Raw genomic sequence first — 23,419 nt, forward strand, 5'->3', positions numbered from 1 at the left:
TCATAAACATTATTTATTTTATATTATTAGCAATGGGAAGGTGAAATATTTGCTGTAGTCAAAGCAGAGGGCTGAACTGAAAAATTGAAAGCATATATCATACTCCCCTTCATCTTGCTTTCAACTGCCCCAACCTGATGAAAATTCATTAACCTAATTTTTCAGAATCTCAATTAATTCAATCATTTATGAGTATTCTATTTTGAGGGTCCTGGAATTGAAAATGTCCTTCCTTAATTCTGTTTCTCTTCCCATAGATGATGTTCAACAAATTTCCAGAACCTATTATCTCAACTTGTCACCTTTCTGGTTTAACTGGTCATTTTCATTTTGGCAGTGGTTATATTGAATCCAAAAAAAAATGATAGCATAAAAAGATGTCATTAGGCCCGTAACACTGAAAATTAGACCATGTTGATCCCACTTCCCAGCTCTTGATTTGTAACCTGACAGTTGTGGCCTTCAAATGTTCACTCAGGTGCTTTTTTTTTAACCTGTTGTTAGTGAGTTCTAGATCCCTGTCATTTGTTAAATCAAATTCTATGTCCTTAACTCCTTTCTAACCATACCAATGAACCTAAATTAATGATTCTTAGTTTCTGGTCTTATGAAAGGGAAATGTTCGCTCTTCTTTACCCTCTCTGTGTCTCTGATAATTTTGGTTGTTCTCAATTAACTCTCTCCTCAATGCTTGCTGTTACAAAAGTAACAATCCCTGTACAAACAGCCTCCTCCTCATGACTATAATTCTCCAGTCCTGACAGCACCTTCATAAATTGGAATGGTGGGGGTGACACGGTTAGCATAGCAGTTAGCACTTTGCTATTACAACACCAGCAATCCAAGTTCCAAATTGGAGCTGTCTATAAGGAGTTTGTGTTATCTCTGCATCTGGGTAGGTTTCCTCAGGGAGCTCTGATTTTGTCCCGCATTCCAAAAATAAATGGGTAGGTTAATTGTTTACAAAGGTGCTTTTGGGCAGGGCAGGCTCATAGTTTGGAAGATCTGTTACCGTGCTGTATCTCCAAATTAAAGTTAAAATATCTCATGACTAAAACTAACACACATCCTTCCTGTGGTTTGATTACTAAGACATTAACCAGTTGTCTAGCTGCGGCCTATCTTTTATTCCTCGGCCATGTATCCAGCATGCTTTCTTAATCACCTTCATACTCATCAACTTTCTATCAAAATTCAGTGCTGACATTTCACATTTGAGTTCAAGTTCTAGTTCAAGTTTATTATCATCTGAATGTAATTTCCAACCAGTCAAAGCAGACAACATGTGATGTAAAGCCAAGGTGGGGAAAAGACAAGGAGATTCACAGGATAATGATGAGGAACATTCCTGTTCTTCCTTCTTGGGCACTGAAACCAAATTGGAGCACACCAACCTGGTTCAGATCAATGGATAAATGATCAGAGAACTTTGCTCTCGACATTTCATTCACTCTCTGAAACATCCTGCTAAGTTATTTGGGGACCAACTTTCTATATTAACATTAACAATCTATAAATTCTCTCCAGCAATAAAGTCAGCTTGTAATATTACCAACACCATGTACAAATATCCTGTTTCATAATATTTTCACAGTTCACTGAAAAATGATTTCCTGAGTTATATGTTAAAATTATTATGCAACAGAAAGTCTAGTAAATGAAAAAAGGACTCTTTCTCAGACAATATTCTTAACCTTTTACCTGTATGTTTAATAATAGAGACTTGATTATTGATGAATAATTTAATTAAAAATGCTATTTAGTTTGCTGTGAATTTTGATTCCGATCTTTTATTTTGCCTATCAAAAGTGGATGACAACCCTCTTCTTCAAAAACAGCATTCTGAATGAGAGTGGCAATGTAAAATATCTCATTGCACAGAGCAGTGCAATACATAAAGCATTAGTGCCTATTTTGTGGGAATTCAGCATGTGGCCCAAGGCATTAGGCATAAAAGAACTAGTTGCCGTTTGGGTGATATAAAGACTTTTTTCAATGGACTCTGCCATAAGATCACAAATGGAGAAAGTCAGGCAGGCAGGCAGATGGATTGAGTGGCTGTGGTTGTGATTAGAGGCCTCTTGCTCAAGTGAGTGGGGAACATTGGGTTCTAGGTTTTGGAATGGAGGGGGATCCAGGAGAACCAGGAGAATTGCAGATGGAATAGGAGAAAAGGGGAAATCAGAATGTAGATCAGGGTTCAAAAGGAATGGCCAGATCAGCCAGGTAATAGCATGATGCCACTGGTAGATAGATACAAGTTGGGATGTTCAAGTGATCAGAACTGAAGGAGAAAAGTGACTTAAGGATTACAGAGCCAAGAGAAGTACCAACCTTCCGACATCGTAACACAAGACTACAGTCATGCTTAATAATAAAAACATTATGAGGAACTGAATAATCTCACAACCATTAGATCAGATCATACTTGTTTGAGTGGTGATGGGCAATTAAACAGCAAGCAGGAGTAGGAAGCTCCAATAACATCCTCATCCCCGACAAGGATGGGGCTTAGCATGAGAGTGCTAAATATAGGGCTGAGCATGTTCAGTTTGACCATGTTCAGCCAGAAATATTGAGGCAATGACCCATTTTGCTTCCTTCTGAAATCTCTACTATAACAGAGGGCAGTCTAGCCCAGTACAAAATGGCTGAGGGCACTGAATGCAGAAAAGGCAGTGAGACCAAACTTCACTTTTCCTGGTCTGTAGTGCTGAAGACCTGTGCTCTAGAACTAGCTTGACCCCAAGTCAAGCTTCCGCTCTACTGTTATGACATTAACATTGACCCAAAAATGATTTCAAAAAATTGTTCAGGTATTTCCCGTTCACCAAAAAAATCCAATTACTGACAGAACCTTCTTGATTGACATCAAAATGAAGAATGCTGGTATCAAGTGGCAGCTACACATCAATAACAGTCAACGGATGTTAATTTGCATTTTTTTCAGACAAGATAAAGCTTATGTGCTGGACTATATTGAGGTTAAGGAGGAAGTGTTCGATCTTCTTACAAACATTAGGATTGGTAAGTCCCCAGGAGCAGACAAGATATACACTTACTAAGTGAGGGAAAAGATTGCTGGGGCTTTGGGCGATGATCTTTGCATCCTCCCTCTACAGAGGGGAGGTGGCAGAGGATTGAAGACTGGCAAATGTCATCATGGTTTTATGGGGGGAAGGTCATGCCCTACAAGTCTAATTGAACTTTTTGAAGAAGTATCAAAAGAAACTGATAAAGGTGGGGCAGTATATGTGGGGTATATGGATTTTAGTAAGGCATTTGACAAGGTCCCCCATGAGACACTCATTCAGAAAATCATGAAGCATGGGAGCAAAGGAACTTCGTGTGAATTCAGAATGAACTTGCTTGCAGAAATAGAGGCCACTAGTAGATGGAATGTATTCTGCCTGGAGGTCAGTGACTAGTAGAATTCTGCAAGGATCTGGTCTGGGACGCCTGTTCTTTATTATTTTTATAAATGACCTGGAAGAAGAAGTAGAAGGATGGTTTGCAGATGACACGAAGGTTGGAGGTGTTGTGGATAGTGTAGAGGGTTGTCGCAAGTTACAACAATAAGCAGCCAGGATGCAGAGATGGGCAGATAAGGGCAGATGGAGTTCAATCCGGATAAATTTGAAGTGATGCATTTTGGAAGGACCAATCTGAAGGCAGAGTACATGGTTAACGGCAAGGTTCTTAATATGCATGAACAGAGGAACCTCGGGGTCCAAGTCCATAGCTTGTTCAAGGTTGCCATGGAGATTGAAAGGGTAGTTAAGACGGCTTATGACATGCTCGTCCTCATTAATCGGGAAATTGAGTTCAAGATTTGCGATGTCATGTTGCAGCTCTATAAAACTGGTTAGAACACACTTGGAATATTGTGTTTCGTTCTGGTTGCTACATTATAGGAAGGATGTGAAAGTTATGGAGGTGGTGAAGAGGAGATTTACTAAGATATAGTCTGGATTGGAGGATGTGTCTCTAAGGTTAACAGAGCTACTGCTTTTATCTCTGGAGCGAAGCAGAATGAGAGGAGACTTAGTAGAGATCCACAAGATTATGAGAGGCATTGATACAGTGGACAGCGAAGACTTATTTCAGTCACAAGAGTAGCAAACACCAGAGGACATCTGTACAAGGTAATGGGAGAAAAGTTTAGGGAGATGCAAAGTAAGTTTTTACACAGAGAGGAGTGGGTGGTTGGAAATGCATTGCCAGGAGTGATGTTAACAGCTGGTACAATCTCTTCTCTTTGGCTTGGCTTCGCGGACGAAGATTTATGAAGGAGTAATGTCCAATCAGCTGCAGGCTCGTTTGTGGCTGACAAGTCCGATGCGGGACAGGCAGACATGGTTGCAGCGGTTGCAAGGGAAAATTGGTTGGTTGGGGTTGGGTGCTGGGTTTTTCCTCCTTTGTATTTTGACAGTGAGGTGGGCTCTGTGGTCTTCTTCAAAGGAGGTTGCTGCCCGCCGAACTGTGAGGCGCCAAGATGCACGGTTTGAGGCGATATCAGCCCACTGCCGATGGTCAATGTGGCAGACACCAAGAGCTTTCTTTAGGGAGTCCTTGTACCTCTTCTTTGGTGCACCTCTGTCTTGGTGGCCAGTGGAGAGCTCACCATATAACACGATCTTGGGAAGGCGATGGTCCTCCATTCTGGAGACGTGACCTACCCAGCGCAGTTTGATCTTCAGCAGCGTGGATTCGATGTTAAAAGCTGGTACAATAGGGTCATTGAAAAGACCCATAGGCAGGCACATGAATGCAAGACAATTAGAGAATTATGGGTGTGAAGTAAGGAAGATTTAATTTGTAGAGTAGGTTTCTATCACGTGGCAACATTGTGGGCTGAAGACCTTGTACTGTGTTGTGATGTTCTATTTAACCTCAATCACAAAGTTTCAGAAAAACGATACTGCTGTTGTACTCTGTGTCTGTCCAAAAGCAAACATCAAATATGCTTTTATTCTGAAAAACATTGATGAATTCTCTTCTGCAATCATCTGTGCAGATGGACTGTCTAGTCATGATGTTCTTGTGACCTGAGCCTCAATATCCAGAGCCTATTAAATATTAGCATGTAGTTGCACTGTGTCACAATGAGAGAAAGAAGAAGTCTTACTTGAATGGCATCAAGTTGGAAAAGTTTTACTGGTTTTTCTGTGTCCATTTTTAAACCCTACTCCCAGGAAACCTCACACACAACAGGGGCGGAAGTACCATCATCTTCCGGACCGCTGTTTGCCCCGCAGTCAGCATCCTCCCAAAGGCTGATGTCTGCGTCACACTTGTATCTTTTGGAGCCGCTTTGGTGCATGCTTAGGTGAGTTGCCACATGGCCACCCCCCCCAAGAACAGATGATAGGAGGTGAGACATCCAGTGGCTGCATTGGTGCCAGCTGTTTTGGTGGTAGCCCTCATCTTTGTGGTGCAAATCCTGTTGCTGGTCAGTTGAGGTCCAGGTGTGTTGGGTTGAGGCAGTCGATAGTAAATGTCTACTTGTGCCCACTAATGTCCAGAATGGAAGTTGTGCCATTGTGGCATACCACCCTGAATGGTCCCTTGTAGGGCTACTGGAGAGGAGGTCTGTGTGCTCCTCTGTTCACAAAGACGTACTCACAGTCCTTGGCCACAAAGAGTGTCATAGTGCCATGACGGGCCATTGGGATCGGAGCCAGGTTTTCGAACTGCTCACGCATTTCGATGAGCATTTCAATAGCACATCCTCCTGCCAGCAAGATGCGGGTTCAAACTCCCTGGGTACCATGAGGGGGTGCTCTATACCAACTCCACCAACAAAGAACTTGGGCTCTGTCAGGATGCCAAACAGTACCCAGGCTAGTTCATCTACCCAGTCAGGGGTGGTCTTTAAAAGCTTGTGGAAGCGCACGACCAGGCCATTTGACTGTAGGATGTTGTACGGTGGAGTTGGATTCCCAGCATGTGTGACAGCATAGTTCATAGTGCAGACATGAACTGTGCGCCCCTGTCAGAGGTGACGTAAGCCAGGAGGCCAAAACATGCCACCCAGGTGGAAATTAGGGCCCTAGTACATTACTCTATGGAGGGGTCAGCGAGGGCAACCACCTCTGGCCACCTCATGAATATGTACAATGTCCATGTGCACATGCTTGAATCTTTGCTGTATAGCCTGGAAAGGTTGGAGTGGGGCCTTCACATGCTGCTGCACGTTGGTCATTTGGCAGTCCATGTAAGTTCTGGCCTAGTGCTTGACCTGTCTGTGGAGGCCGTGCCCCATGAACCGATCTGCTATAAGGTGAATGGTTGCCTGGATGGAGGGGTGGGAAAAACCATGCAGAGTGTCAAAAATACAGTACCTCCAAATGGTTGGGATGATGGGTCGAGGCTGACCTGTAGATACATCACAAAGGAGTGTTGGACCCCCCTAGTCTGATGGCGATGTCCTCCAGGTGAAAGCCCAAGACCGCAGTCCTGTATACCAGAATCTGGTGCAGAACCTCATCCAGTGTCACGTAATCTACCCCCGGATATAGGGCATCACCATCTGTACTGAGGTGTGTGACATCACATCAGCATCCAAATTGCTCTTACTGGAGATGTGCTTTATTGAGGTTGAAAACACTGAGATACAAGAAAGGTGGTGCTGTTGGTTGGCCAACCACAGGTCTGTCATTTTGGTGAAGGTGAAGGTTCGGGGCTGTGGAGAGTGAAGATGGTGAATTCTCTTCCTTCGAAGAAATTCCGAAAGTGCCAAACAGTCAGACACAGGGCTAGCAGCTCCCTGTTGAAGGTGCTGTATTTGACCTCCAGATGCCTGCTGAAGGACACCAGGGGCTTCCATTAGCTGTTGGAGGTGTCCACAGCGAAGGCTGTGGGTGCGACCATACGGGGGTTGACCAGGAGTGTGGCATTCGCAAGGTTCAACATAGCCTTCTCAAAAGCTGCTGTTGATTCCTGCATCCACGTGATTTCTTTAGTCTTTCTGGGCATGAGACCAAATGGAGGTTGCATAATGCAAGCTGCCATAGGCAAACAGACCCCACAATTCTTGGAGACCTTTCACCGAGATGGGCCTGGCAAATTGGTGGATGACTTCAACTTTTGTCAGTAATGGAACAACGGCGTGGCAACTGATGAGGTGCCCTAAGAAGTCAATCGAGGACAACCCAAATGGATACTTAGCGGGGTTTATTGTGAGCCTAAAATCATGTAGGCAGTGGTATAGCAGACGTAGGTGTTTAAGGTGTTCCCGATGGGAGTGGCTGCCGATGGGTATGTCATCCAAGTAGATGAACATGAACTCCATGTCCTGCCCCACTGCATCCATCAATCGCTGGATGTCTGTGCCGCGTTTTTCAGACTGAAAGGCATTCTGAGAAACCCGAAGAGTCCGAATGGCGCAATCAGAAATGTCATCTAGATGTACCCGGGATTTAGTGGTATCTGAGGATGAGGTCTATCTTTGAGAAAATGCAAGCCTAATGCAGGTTGGCAGTGAAATCCTGTAAATGCGGTACAGAGCAAGGTCCGCATTGGTGGTGTCATTTAGCCTTCTATAATCGTTGTTCTTTCTGCAGCCTCCTGCTGCCTTAAGCACCATGTGGAGTGGGTTTGCTCAGGGACTGTCAGATCTGCACAAAATCCCCGTCTCCTCCATCTATCAAAACTCCTTCTTTGCCAGGTGGAGCTTGCCACGCAGCAATCTGTGGGCTTGGGCATGGAGTGGGAATCCCTGTGTGGAGATGTGATGTGCCACATCATGCTTGAATGTCTCTCGGGAAAACTGTGGCTTTATGATGTCTGGAAATTCCGCCAGAATGCTTGCAAATGCGTTCTCTGAATGTGTCACAGAGTCTAGGTGCGGGCCGGGCAGTTTGGCATCTCCCAGGGAGAGCGGCTGGAACATCTTGGTATCCACCAACCGTCTCCCCTTCACATTGACCAGTAGGGAGTGGGCTCTGAGGAAATCTGCCCTAAGCAATGGTTGGGACACCTTGACAAGGGTGAATGTCCAGGTGAATCTGTTGGGCCTGAACTGCAGGGGTACGGATCGAGTACCCTATGTACATAGGGTACTGCTGTTTGCTGCAGTTAGTAGTTGCCCTCCCTTCCTGTTCCATGTATAGTGGCCCAAAGGAGGGAGGGCACTGATCTCGGCCCCGGCGTCCACCAAGAACCTGTACCCAGAGTGCCTGTCCCAAACATAGATCAGGCTGTCCATGGTGTCCAGCTGCCGCAGCCACTAGTAACAGCTGGCCATGGCATTTCACAAAAACGCATGTGGACGTCAGCAGCCATGTGCTCCAGAACCCCACTGTTTGTGGTTGAAGCACCAAGAATCCATGTTGGTGTCATCTCTGTTGGCTGTGTTTTGCTTCACTGCTGGGGTGTGCGGAGCTTGGGCCTTCGAACATTATCCAGTACTAATTGTGATTGGACCCCCACCCTGTTGCTTTGCATGCCGCAGAACATCCACGCGGGTGGCCACCCTGCGGGGGTTGCTAAAATCCTTGCCTGCTAATAGGAGGCGGTTGTCTTCAGACATCAGTTCCAGAAAAATTTGTGGTAGGTCATTTGTGGTAGTGCACTCCTTCCAATGTTTCTGCAGTAATTCTCTGTGGTGACAATGCATGGAATTTGAGGTTTCAGTTTTATCCTGAAAGCTCATTCTCCACTTTGAGTGGTGGGGTGGGGGGTTGGTCAATAACTGGTGAAGAAAATTTGAAAAAGTAAAGTGGCTATTAGTTGATCACACCTTGGGATCCCAAAAATTATCAAAGTACATGCGGGGCCTATAGCTGTCAGCCAGTACCAGCACGTCACTCATTAATGCTGATGGTGAACGGTTCCCCAGACAATCCATGTGCAGTAGCCGTGCAGCTCGTTCACAGTGAGAGAGACTGAACGTTTGGGTGAGGAGAGCTTTAATCAACTCGTACTTGTCGTTAGCTGGTGGGTGCTGCTTGAAATTGATTATGCAACCTGTCGTCTCCTGGTCGAGGGCGCTTTTTACCACATAATAATACTTGCTGGTGTCCGCCACTCTTTGTCTGATTTGAAATTGTTTCTCAGCTTGCTCAAATCAGACCACTGGCTGAGCCGTCCAAAACGAAGGCAGTTTGAGAGAGACTGCATTCTGTGTTGTCCATGTCGGGTCCAAAATCTGTTCGGCCCATTATGGTCACCAATGTAGTCGCGCTGTGTGGTGATGAGAGAAAGAAGTCTTACTCGAATAGCATCCAGTTCGAAAAGTTTTACTGGTTTTTCACGCGCGCATTTTAAAATCCCAATGCTGGGAAACCTTGCACACAACAGGGGCGAAAGTGACCGCAGTTTGCTCTGCAGTCAGCATCCTCCTGACGGCTGACATCTGTGCCGCACTTGCGACTTTTGGAGCTGATTCAGCACATACTTAGGTGAGTCTCCACAATCATTTAGTTTGCATCTACTTTCCAGAAAGTTAACACTTCAAATTCAACCCCTGATAAATGAGTAAGCAAATTCTAAAGCATTTACAGCAATCCAATATGCCAAAACATATATCAACCAATGTTAATGCTCACAGATCCTGCTTTAAACTTTGTAAAATCAAAATCTGATCCAACTTGTCAAGTTCTCTAAACAATCGAATATTGATTTCACTTAGTAAGTCCACCTCCAAAATTCATACACAAACCACAGTACATTTTAGAAGTCTTTACTTCTCCATAAAGCATTACTTCGATTATATTTTTATAATTTTTTAATTTTTTTTTTTATTTTTTACACAATAAACCATATTGACCAAAATACATACAGACATTTTTCTCTTGAATATATACAGTCATTTTCTCCCCTTTCCCCCCTCTCTTCCCTCCATCCCTCTCCCCCCTTCCCATTTATTCAAAGTTCAATCTATAAGATACATTAAATCCGTTAAACAATGTCATCACTTAATAAAATAAACAAGAAATTTTTATCTTTTACTTTTATGTACTGAGTCAGTTCATTTTGTTGTCTTCTCCTTCTGTCATTTTAGGTGGTGGAGGTTCATGGTAGGATTTCTCTATTGTATTTCATGTATGGTTCCCATATTTGTTCGAATATTGTGATGTTATTTCTTAAATTATATGTTATTTTTTCTAATGGAATACTTTTATTTATTTCTATGTACCAATGTTGTATTCTCAAGTTGTCTTCTAATTTCCAGGTTGACATAATACATTTTTTTGCCACAGCTAGGGCTATCATAATAAATCTTTTCTGTGCTCCATCCAAATCGAGTCCAAATTCTTTATTTCTTATATTACTTAGAAGGAAGATCTCTGGATTTTTTGGTATATTTACTTTTTGTGATTTTATTTAATATCTGGTTTAGATCTTCCCAAAATTTTTCCACTTTCTCACATGTCCAAATTGCATGTATTGTTGTTCCCGTTTCCTTTTTACAGCGAAAACATCTGTCTGATACTGTTGGGTCCCATTTATTTAACTTTTGGGGTGTGATGTATAGTCTGTGTAACCAATTATATTGTATCATGCGTACCCTCGTGTTTATTGTATTTCTTATGCTTCCGGAGCATAGCTTTTCCCATGTTTCATTCTTTATCTTTATGTTTAGATCTTGTTCCCATTTTTGTTTAGGTTTACAGTTTGCTTCCTCGTTCTCCTTTTCTTGCAGTTTGATGTACATGTTTGTTATAAATTTTTAAATTATCATTGTATCTGTAATCACATATTCAAAATTGCTTCCTTCTGGTAACCTCAGACTGTTTCCCAATTTGTCCTTCAAGTAGGTTTTCAGTTGGTGGTATGCAAACCTTGTATCATGAGTTATATTATATTTGTCCTTCATTTGTTCAAAAGATAATAATTTATTTCCCGAAAAACAATTTTCTATTCTTTTGATCCCTTTTCTCTCCCATTCTCTGAAGGAAGGGTTACCTATCAGATTTTTATCAAACAAGGGAAAAACCAGATTGGACCAGATTAGAGCGAGATTAAATAGGGGAGAAGATACCTGAGCATATACTCTATAAGTGGGATGAAAAATTGGTGCAACGTAGGAATTCACCAGTATAACACCATCTGCTCAACATTTAGAAGAAGATTCACGTAGAAAGGAATAAAATAAATTATCAACTACCAAAATTAATATTGACACAAAATCAACTAATCACATTACTTCGATTATTAATTCCACTCTTCATGTTGAACAAGATTGGAAGCTTGACTGTTTTATGATGTTAGGTCAGACATTGTAATTCAGATACTATAATTAATCATACATTTATCATAAAACAACAGAGAACCATGTCAATTTAATAAAACCTCACAGAGGGGAAAGTAACATTTTATGTCACTAATAAATCACAGAATCAAAGAATGGTTTAGGCCCATCATTTCCTCTCCAACTCTCCATCAGACTCATTGGCCTGTTCCAACATCTCATCTTCCTTCTCAGCTTTGCAAATTCTTCTTCAATATTCATTTCTCTCCTGATAGTTATAATGGAATCCACCTCTGCTTCAACTGCCATGCATTCCAGATTCTAGTTGCAAAATCTCTTTGGCACTTGTCGATTTATTTCCATTTCTCTTTATTTTACAACTGTGACCTCAGGTCCTCAACCCTCCTCCAAAGGGAATAGTCTCCCACTGTTTGACCAAGCCCCTGGTGCTCCAAATTCCCCCTACCTTCCCACATAAAAGGTTGTAGGTTCATTTGGGTAGCACATGTTTAAATGGTTCAAATCAGCTTCTACCATGCGGTAAGTAAATTTGAAATATATATACTTGCATCAAATCTCTCCTTGACCTCTCTTCTCCAAATGAAAGAGTCCCAGATTATCTATCCATGTTATCAATCTTTACTCTAAGTAACAGTCTCATAGACTTTTCCTTCCTGCGACATGGTGACCAGAATTACACCAGTTAAGGCCAGATGAATGTTTCATAAAAATTCAGCGTAACTTCACTACCTTTCTATTCAATGCCTTTTGTATTCGTGCCCCAAAATATATTTTCTTTGTTCACCCATTGTTTCTCTGTCATCCTTTCAATGCCTTCAGGTTCCTTATCCTGCACTCCCTTCAGGACAGTCTCTTTTCTTTTGTGTTGTCTCTTCATCGTTCCTACCATAGTGATGTTGGTTGGAACATTATACCGTAAATATGCGTGTATAATGAAAAAAATTTTGTACCAAAATTCAAGCTCAAAATAGGGGGTTGCATTATACATGAAGCGCAAATCAGGTGGGTGAGGGGGAAGAGAGATGGCAGCGTGAATCGGGTGGGGGTGGGGGATCAGAGATAGAAGCCTGAATTGGGCAGGCGAGGGGAGGGGGGTTTTATTATACACGAGGGTAAATTTTTTCTCCCTTTTTCCCCTCAAAAATGTGGGAGGGTCGCATTATACTCGAAATGCATTATACATACATATTTATGGTAGTCCTATTTCTCTATTTGCCATTCTGCATTTCTAAAGAGTTTTGTATTTCAGTGAGATCTCGAGGAACTTTTGCACATCTTACATGTCAGAGGTAGAGAGTGGTGGATACCTGGAATGCACTGCCATGGGTAGTGCTGATCCAACAGTAATTTAAAAGGCTCTTAGATAGGCATAGGATGTAAGAGAAATGAAGGGTTACGTATTGTGAGGGAGGGAAGGGTTAGATTGTGGAGTAGTTTTATATGTCAGGTCAGGTCAGAAGCAACTCTGTTTAAAGTCAAAATGGAACAAGACAATGTCAAAGAAAGCAGTTAAATAGTGCCTTACCATGATTTATGCATGTACTGGCTTCGAATATGCAGGCCCTGGAGCCTACTTATGCAATGTTTGCTTCCAAAATAAATCTTTTCAACCTCATTTAAAGCTATCATAACAATTTTCAGATCTTTGTCTAATCAGAAAGAGCACATATAGCAGAGTGGCACAGCTAATACAGTTGAACCTTGGGTTCAATCCTTACCATGCATGCTGTCTGTTTGGAGCTTGCATGTTCTCCATGTGTTCGCCAGGGTTTCCTCCAGGTGCGCTACTGTCCTCCCAAATCATAAAGCCATGCCATTTGGTGGGCAATTTGGCCACTGTAAATTTCCCATAGTGCGTAGGCCAATTATAAAATCCTGGGGTGGGATGGTGAGAATGTGTGAAGTTGAAAAGTGGAATTGATGTGGGATTAGTGTAAATAGATGGATGATGCAGACTCATTGGGTTGAAGGACCTATTTCTGTGCTGTGTCCTTCTTTGACACAGAATATGCAAGATGAAATTTTATGGAAACTTCACACAAGAAATATTTCCCAGCCAACAGAGTATTGTTACTGACAAACAACACGAATTGGCATTCAGTCTGTTCCTCAAACCACTCCTTGCAAAACAAGCTCGCACGTCATAGAAGGGGAACAAAATCATACCAAAGGAAGGCCTGAAGTGAAGCAAGTCAATGAACCATTGTTAGCAATTACAGCATCAAGCAATTGAAGAAGTTGCATTTGGGCATGTTCCCAAAGCTTTAGTTGAGTAGCATTTCACTTTTGTTGAAATGCTTTAAATATGCAAATAAATATAAAATCAACATACACAATTTATGAGAATCCAAGCCTTCTTTGAGTTTCTATTGAATTAAGGTTTCTAAAATAGTTGGTTCTTCTTCTTCGTCATCGTCTGCTTCATTTTCTTCTTTTCTCCTCATGATTAAAGGTGTCTCGATTCTATTTCATTTTTGTGGGTTCTGAAGTGACTGATGAAGCCAATGTGGAAATCACAGGCTTTTCCACAGATGGGATAGATGGTGGCTCACTGGACAGGTGGTGGAAAATTTGTGGTAGGTCATTTGTGGTAGTGCACTCCTTCCAATGTTTCTGCAGTAATTCTCTGTGGTGACAATGCATGGATTTGAGGTTTCAGTTCTAACCTGAAAGCTCATTCTCCACTTTGAGTGGTGGGGTGGGGGGTTGGTCAATAACTGGTGAAGAAAATTTGAAAAAATAATGTGGCTATTAGTTGATCACACCTTGGGTTCCCAAAATTATCAAACAAAATCTTAGTCTTTGGGTTAAAAGCTCTTTGATGTTTTAAGACCAAGCCATTTGCAGGCTCAAATGGATGATAGAATATTATGACTTTTACCCCCTCCATAAATCTTCGTCCGCGAAGCCAAGCCAAAGAAAGAAGATAGTGATTCCTAGATTATTTTCAGCAGGCATTTGAAAGCACTGGAACATACTACCAAAACTATTTCCACTAAATCATCCAAATTCATGGGAAAGGTAGACAACCAACGTGGGCATCTTGTTCCTACCCATATTCCACCACTTACACCTTGGTTACTCTCAGCAGGGTATGATGGGCAGGCCACGTTGCTTGCAAGGGACTCTCTAAACAACATTTCTGTTCAGATCTCTTTCTTGGGAGGATATTATAGAAAAATAAATATATTTGAGGATGTGCTCAAAGCTTCCTTGAATAAGTATAACATCCTGACTCGGGTTTGGTTTTGAACTTGTTCTCCAGGTAGAGAAGGTGCATTTTGGAAATACATTGAGAACTTCAAGGCCATTCATTGGGAACACACAGAATTCCCTCCACCAGCAGTGGAAGGAGACCATTACCTAATAATCTGGTAGGGAGGTGATGCAATCATTTTATATCTGGATACTGTAATGGTAGATTTAAACCGTGTTTCTTACTTTTGCAGCCATTGCTTCTGCAAGGCGAGAACCTGCTTGTTGCATATGAATTAGTAGACATTATCTAAATTTACACTATGGGGCCCAGGGATGCATATGAATCAGTAGACATTATCCAACTTCCACCATGAGGCCCAGAGATGCAGTTGTCTTTTGTTGGTCGCAGACTGTCAGGAGACCTTGAAGATAATTAAATCATTTATTCAAAGAGATAAGATCTGAAGTAAACAACTTTTGGGTAATATAAGCCATGGTCCCACTGCTGAAATTTGAGACTCTCCAAGAGATGGCAATATCTCTCAGCAAGAAGAACTTCAAGATTCCAACCAACGTCCCGGTCCGGGGAGGTGAAGAAAATAGACACACACACACCGAGAGCAGTTCAGTTTATACAAGGCTTTATTACTAAATCTAAAGCTGAATTCACACTACAATATGCAAGCCCTTCCCAATTATACTTATCAACGCCTGGACTGGTCCCAACTGCCGAAGCAAGGCAATGACTGCATACTTGTATAGGTTGTCTGGGCGCCAGTAGCAGCTTCTCCACCTCCCCGGACCGGGACGTTGGTTGGAATCTTGAAGTTCTTCTTGCTGAAAGATGTTGCCACCTCTTGGAGAGTCTCAAACTTCAGCAGTGGGACCATGGCTTATATTACCCAAAAGTTGTTTACTTCAGATCTTATCTCTTTGAACAAATGATTTAATTATCTTCAAGGTCTCCTGACAGTCTGCGACCAACAAAAGACAACTGCATCTCTGGGCCTCATGGTGGAAGTTGGATAATGTCTACTGATTCATGCATCCCTGGGCTCCATAGTGTAAATTTAGATAATGTCTGCTAATTCATATGCAACAAGCAGGTTCTCAGCCTTGCAAAAGCAAAAGCTGCAAAAGTAAGAAACACGGTTTAAATCTTCCATTACAGATGCCCAGTGCAAAGTCCAAAAGAGCAAGGTTCGAATCCCACCATGGCAGTTTCTGATATATTTGAATTCATATTCTAGAAGTGAAAGTTGTAATGACGACCATGAAAACCATTAGTCACTAATGTTCCAAAGGGGAAGAACTTTCTTCTCATCTACATGGGACTTCAGACCCACAGTAATATAGATGAAACTTAACTGCCCCCTGAAATGATCTAGCAATCCATTCATTTGTAATAAACCACTAGAAAGCCACAAAGAAACAAAGATTAAATCAATCACCTGGAACTGACCCAGCATCAGAAACTGCAACAGCAAAAACTGCCCAATTGTCTTTGTAAAGTCCTCCTTAACAACATTCAGGGGCTTGTGCCAAAATTGGGAGAGCTGTCTCAGATGAAGCAACAGGGCAACACTATCATACTTGTGGAATCATACCTTGCAGACACTATCCCAGACATCACCAATTCTATCCCTGGGTATGTCCCAAACATCACCACCTCCATCCCTGGGTATGTCTCAAACATCACCACCTCCATCCCTGGGTATGTCCCAAACATCACCACCTCCATCCCTGGGTATGTCCCAAACATCACCACCTCCATCACTGGGTATGTCTCAAATATCACCACCTCTATCCCTGGGTATGTCCCAAACATCACCATCTCCATCCCTGGGTATGTTTCAAACATTACCACCTCCATCCCTGGGTATGTCTCAAACATCACCACCTCCATCATTTGGTATGTCTCAAACATCACCACCTCCATCCCTGGGTATGTCTCAAACATCACCACCTCCATCCCTGGGTATGTCTCAAACATCACCACCTCCATCCCTGGGTATCTCCCAAACATCACCACCTCCATCATTTGGTATGTCCCAAACATCACCACCTCCATCCCTGGGTATGTCTCAAACATCACCACCTCCATCCCTGGGTATCTCCCAAACATCACCACCTCCATCATTTGGTATGTCTCAAACATCACCACCTCCATCCCTGGATATGTCCTACTTAGCCATCAGGACTTGCTTTTTAGAGATCATGGCACAATGATATACTGTCAGAAAGGAAGTCCTCAACCTTGAATCTAGATCACATGAAGCCTTATGACATCAGTTTAAACTTAGGCAAGGAAACTTTCTACTGATTATTACCTGCTGTCCCCTTTTGGCTCCATGAAGAATACCACTTGCAGGAAGTATTGAGAGTGTTAAAGCTGCAGAATGCTCTCTGGTTGGGAACTTAAAGGTCCAACATAGGTGGCTGGGTGCCAAAGATCATTGCTATTGGACAGGAGCTACTTTCCATGGTGGTGATCACCATGCAGTCTATGTGGAAATGAAATACCATCCTTACACTGAGATTTGAGGGCGCCCATGATGCACTAAGGGCCATCAGCAGCAGGACCGTATTTAGTCACAATCTACAACATCATGGCCTGGCATATCCCCCACTCACTATTACCATAAAATCCATGGTCACCCTTGTTTCACTGAAGAGCACAGGAGATCATGCCAGGAGCTGTTTCAAGTATGCCTCAGAATGAAGCATCAACACGATAAGCACGAGAGACCTCAGCTGCTGGAATCTGATGTAATACACAATCTACAGGAGGAAGTCAGTGGGTCCAGCAGCACCCGTGGGAGAAAGAGAATCATCAATATTTTGGCTGTGATGACGGATTCTGACCCGAAGCACTGACAATTATTTCTCTCCCAAGCATAACAAATAACACAGATATCATGCAACAGAGGGAACTAAGTTATTGCACAGCCAATGGATCAGATCTAAGCTCTGCAGCTCTCCACATCCAGTCTTGGATGCTGGCGGACAATTGAATAACTCACTGGAGGAGGAGGTGGAGGCACCATAGATATCCCTATCCTCAACAAGAGGAGAGCAAGAGGGAAAGAGTGAGCTGAAGCATTTGCAAGAAGCTTCAGTCAGAAGTGCTGAGTGGATGACCCATTCATCCTCCTCCAACAGTCCCCAATTTCACAGATACCAGTCTTTAGCCAATTCAATTCACTCATCGTGAGCCCAGCAAAATTATATCAATGATTAATGAACGCAGAATTTCCAGTGATTGTTAGAGTCATGAATTAAACCTAGAATCTACTTTCTTTCTGACACAGAGATAAAATCTAACCTCCTTTGACCAAATAATTGTATAGACTTAAAGAAACTTGTATTACGGTTCATAGTCATATATCACAGAAACAAGTCGTTCAACTTGAGTCCACAATGACCACAAAATATACACATCCAACTATAATCCCATTTTTTAAACTTCTCCCTACAGTTCTATCAAATCCCCCCAGGTTTTACCACTTATCCTGGCACACCATCAACAATTTACAGTGGCCAATTGACCTATCAACCCACACATCTATGAGATATGGGAGAAAACTTGAGAAAACCTATACAGACAGCATCAGAGTTCATGATTGAACTTGGTTCACAGGCACTGCTAACTGAAGCAGTCACTGAAGAAGTCTGCATTTAAGGTAGAGTAGACAATTTCATTACTCTCCAGATAATTATAGGTTAAGTGCCACTATCGAAACAACACTGTTGCAATCCATACACAGAAATCCTTTTGAATTTTAAGTTATGTACAATTACATTTATTTTACCAAATACATAATCAAAAACTATGGAAAGTGCAGAATGCTTTAGGTGATTATCAGAATAAATGCAGCTGTATAAACGAATTAAGTAAGCATTTTTTTTTTGCCTAGCAGTAAAATCCTATCTTGTAATGGGTAACTTAGTAACACTAACATAATACAATATATGGCTACCTGTAAGACTTCAGAAACCGAACTTGTTTCTCGCCTCTTGGAGAATAATGAGAGCCCAAGACTCCTGGAGAATTACTATAAAAGGCCATAAGCTGATGAAAAGTTAAACCCAGCAAAGAGGTTTGATTAAAAAAGAAGCAGGGTCACGACACGACAAATACCCTGCAGTACTCATGCAACACATCGGACTTCTACTTTCTTTAATATGGCAAGATTTTCAGCACTCGGAAGCAGAATATGAGTAGATTTTCTTTCTGCCATCTCTTGCACTACATGAGATCTGGGTTAAATAGTCTTAGCCTGTTATCTTATTACCACCGGAAAACCTGTCCCTTTTCATAATCTATACTTGATTGTGAAATTCCTCCGATATATCATTGCTTTAGGCACAAAAAGAAACACAAGGAAATGCGAACTACAAATTTCCTTTATTTCATGAGATAAAGAGAGCTGAGAGCTTCTTGATTTCTATCCAAATCCAATTTCCAGATGTATCGCAACTGCTGATTGACATCAACTAACATAACCCACAGCTTGTCTGAAAGGACTTAATCAACTGTCAGTTCACTTGCTCGCATTAGACAGCATCCATAAAGGTTAATTTATTTTTGTTCCTTGTTTACAATCTACATATCTTTGTTGGGTGAAATTGCATGATCAACACCTCAGATATTTCTGATTCTTAGACTACTTTGTGCTCATTTCTGTGTTGCAGTATACACATATTAAGCAATATTACGTCATGAAAGTGTTGAGTTGGGCTGCCTGAATATTTAAAGGTTAGGTTAAACAAAGGACTTTCATGCCTACTGGGATTGCAATCTAATGCTTATCTACTGACCAGGAATACTACAGGACATAAACATTAATACTTTTGCCAGTATTCTGGATACGTGATAAAGATTTAGACCTGTATATTTGGATGGATTTTAAGTAAAATTAGCCAAGTGTATTTGCTCACAAGATGATGGGGCAGTTCACTGGATAATGGTATAAATAGTGGGACAGATTATATCATATTTTATATTTTATATAGATATGTTTTTGAAGGAGATAGATTGTGGGGGTAGTGTCGGTCACAAACAAACACAAACACTTCACAGAACAAATCTCATTTAAAACGCCAGAGCTCTGCTCAAGCCAGACAGTCTAGGCTCCAAGTGCCTTTGTAAAATCTTTGAAGAATGCCTATATATGCTTCACAAGTAGGTGTTAATTGGACCTGCTGTGGAGTAATGGATTATTGTTTTGAAAGCAACAGATGAATGAACTCAGGAGATTGGGTCCAGTGCTACAATCTGTCTGAATGCAGTTTTCTGTTCTGTGGTTTTGTAAGCAGAGAGAGAGAGAGGAGACCAAACAAACTTTCTCTTAGAGAGAGAGAGAGAGAGAGAGAGAGAGAGAGAGAGAGAACTAGTTTCTGCAGCATGGCAAGCTGGCAGCTTGTTTAAAACTGTTGTGGTCCATACAAGACAAAATGGCTGGCTGGAGTGTTTCACCTGAAATAAGGGAAACAAAAAGGAACTCTTTGGTGACCTGCAGAAGAAGAGGTTAATATTTGGAAAACCCTGATAGGCAAGTTTCTTTGGCAAGACACTGAAGAAAATCAGTTTGTATGTGTCCAATGAGCAACAAATCTCTCTCTGAAAACCGACAAGAGCCTTCCTGAGTGGTAACCATTTACCTTTCAAGCACCAAAGCCTGGCAAACTTTTTACGTTTAAAGAAAATTAAAAATGACTTTTGTTTAAGTAACTATTTGTCTTAGGGAATTTCTATTGCTGCTGGGTTTTGGGGTCCTCTGGGTCATAACAATAGCTTTACATCACATATGTGATCCTCATTCAAATGTAAAGCCAATCAGATCACGAGAGTACCAAGTTAATCTTGGCCTCTCAATAGGTATGCAGTTCACAATGGGCTTTGCTGAAAACTCTTTAATGTGGCAATGGTAAGAAGAGGCATTGCTTCAAATAACCACTCTCAAAAACTAACTTTTTTCCAGGATTGGGGTGGGGGGGTGGTGGTTGGGGGAAGGAGGGTGTTCCTAAACATTATCTAATGATCTAATTTTAAATCGTGAAATATTTTACCTAGGCCTCATCTAGATTCCAACAGTTAGGTGTTCATTTGAAATGGTGGAAAATTAAGGGGAGAGGGAATTTCAGCTGACCTATCCCACTGGGCAGCATTGAAGGACTTGGCATGAGATGCAAGACACTGGAAGGGAGGGACAGTTTGATGAGTGGTCATCACTATGACAGGAGAGAAATTGTAATACCCCTGTTACGAGCCCAGAGGACTCAAAACACCAGCAACAACAGAAATTCACCAAGACAATGATTATTTAAACAAAAATGTCTTTAATTTTCTTCAAACATAATAATATCAATATTTAAGTTATTACTATTAAATTAACCCCCTTCTAATTCTAAGTGCACGTGTATGTAATGTGTATGTGTTCAGGCAAGTTCTTTGTTTCACTGTCCAATCATTCACTTTTCACTTCTCCAAGTTTACTGGTTCAGGTAATTTTCATATTTTGCACAGAATTTAACATTTATGATCTTCACCAGACTCTGGTGCTTTAACTTAAATTGTTACCGCAAAATAAGGTCTTTGTTGGTTTCAGAGAGATATTTGTTGTTTGTTGGACACACAGCAACTGATCTCCCTCAATCAGCCACTCCAGTGTCTTGCCGGAGAAACTTTCCCCCTCATGGGTTTTCCAAAAGGAACCTCTTCTTCCAAGTTACCACAGAGAGTTCTTCTTTTACCCCTATTTCAGAAGAAACACATTAACTAGCCTCATCCTCTTGTAATTGAGTGAAAGGGCTTCGAATAGGCTGAACTCAGAACTCAAAACCCGTCTTCAAATGGAGGTTTAAGGCAGGTCTGCAAAACTTGGAGTTTCCAACACCTATTCCTGCTGTAAACTGACTGTCTCTCCCTTTCTCTCTCCAAAAAGAATAGCATGTTTTTTTTCTCTCTGTTTGCTAAAACCACATGACCCCTCTTGGAACAGCAAACTTCAACCAGACTTGTATCTGCTGGCATTGGCAAAAGATTAATCAGTTTCTGAGCCTGGACATTTGTTCCTTTAAAGACAATAGTCCATTTATATTCCACAGCTTCAGTCTAATTAACATCTACTTGTGAAGTCTTCATAAGTATTCTTCAAAGTCACTGTAAAGACACATGAAAGCACCACCTTCGGTAGCTCTTGCCTTTCAAATGATAGTCATTTGTGAAATGTTACTGAGATATCTGTTTGTGAAGTGTACCTAAACCAATAACTCCACTAAACTGCCACAATCTATACCTTTTTAAGATAGATTTTGTCATAATTTAATTAACCCATTCTGTAACACCCCACAAAACAGAGCTCACCTATTAGCAAAGTTCAGGAGTAAAACCATGCTGAAATACCCTCACTAACAACACTTAAGCTGTAAGTGAGGAACTAATTCATTTGATGGCTGAAATTGCTTGATTAACAATTCAGTTGTTTTTGATCCTTAGATTGTTTATTTTTGTTTTCATTTTTATTTTTCATTTTTTTTTGTTGTATACATATAATAAGCAGCATTCAATTACGACAGATTTCTCTGAAGCCCAGCCCTCTGCAACATAAAGGTTGAAGTCTAACATGGCTGGCCAACTTCAAGATCAATAGTATGATAAATGTCAATAGACACCTCCCTACAGGAAAATAAATTTCTGTCAAGTTTATGATCCATCTCCTTCTGGAATATGTATTTAGCGTGAAGATTTGGAAAGAGAAATAATGCTTTTTCTTGAGGTTCGTTGTGTATTGCAGAAGAACACAGGGATCTATGTTTTTCAGGTTGTCCCCAGAGAGCCACACAGAGACAAATGTCAAATACTAGCTGATTATCAACTTGATGAAAGATGCAATTTTACTCCATTTGAAAGAAGCTGCCCACAACTGAAGCAGAGCAGGGGATCTCAAGGTCCACCACCATATGCTGACGAATACAGTGAAGTTAGGTGTAGCAGCCACAAACTGTCTGACAGTCAATGGGGAAAGGCCACAGTTTAGGCCATTTGTCTATATACTGAAAACCTGGAACCTGTGTAAAAGCCTCCTCACTCCACTTTCGTGGAACTCGTGTTAAAGAAACAATGATGTTTTGCTGATAAATGGAAAATTTGTTAGCAAATAGAGTGACATAGCTTTTATAATGCATTGTGACTCACTGTACTACATATTTCCAAAATGTATGAATAAAAATGTATTTCTGGAGAACAAATACTTTATTGAGTAATTCCATTTAATGTTGGGAGTCAACCTCAGACAGTGATCAGAATCAGAATTTTGAAAAGTAAACCAACAAAGAAAAAACAAGTTTCATGCACTTTTCCATTTAAATAATTGGAGTTTGTTGGTTAAACACCTCCATTTTTAATAACTACATTCAGCCTCAGAAGCAAAAAGCAAGAAAATTAACCCCCACATGCTAAAATATGAGTGTATCCTGTGCCAACTATTCCTGTACTTACTCCAGTAAAAAGGGGAAGTTCTTTTCCAGAAGTATTGCTTGGAAACGTTAAATAGAACTGCAAGAAAATTAAAATGGGAGCATGGCGAGATCTTCAAGGAGCTCAGTGTAACAGTACAATCTCTAGCTCTTGAGGCGAAGGGCAACCTCTGCTACCAGCAATCAAGGCAATGCCGATGTAAGATTAGTGTGCATGATTGGCTGAAATGCCAGAAGGCACTTATCAATTTAATATCTGATACATCTCTTGAGTATTTAAACAAGAAATAGTCAGGTATCTCATTAGTGAGGGTATCAAGGGATTTGGGGAAAAGGCCAGAAAGTGGAACTAGTGTAGAGTAGCTTAGTATAGATTGGGCCTAGTGGCCTGATTCTGCTCCTTTGTCTTGTGATCTTGTGAAGTGTTAGCTTTGTAAGTGTAAATGCAGATACTACAAAAGATTGATGAGTGATTGAATTATCAGCATTGTCCTAATAGTTTGGGCTGTGGGATACATGCTG

At 41.3% G+C, this 23,419-nt stretch overlaps 1 protein-coding gene across 7 annotated transcripts in view; it reads right to left on the reverse strand.

Annotated features, from left to right (window-relative positions):
- pde4d (phosphodiesterase 4D, cAMP-specific) overlaps window positions 1-23,419 on the reverse strand; it is a 1,272,582-nt gene that overhangs the window by 330,101 nt on the left and 919,062 nt on the right. Inside the window, exon 1 of one of the 7 annotated variants that reach the window (XM_069924457.1) lies at window positions 12,937-13,286. The exons of the other annotated variants lie outside the window; for them this stretch is intronic. Coding sequence (XP_069780558.1) covers window positions 12,937-13,178 — 242 coding nt within the window. The 5' untranslated portion in view covers window positions 13,179-13,286. Of the gene's footprint in view, window positions 1-12,936; window positions 13,287-23,419 lie in introns of those variants that run through there. 7 annotated transcript variants of the gene reach the window in all.

Source organism: Narcine bancroftii, chromosome 3 (assembly GCF_036971445.1).
Source record: "Narcine bancroftii isolate sNarBan1 chromosome 3, sNarBan1.hap1, whole genome shotgun sequence".
NCBI classification, from domain to species: Eukaryota; Metazoa; Chordata; class Chondrichthyes; order Torpediniformes; family Narcinidae; genus Narcine; species Narcine bancroftii.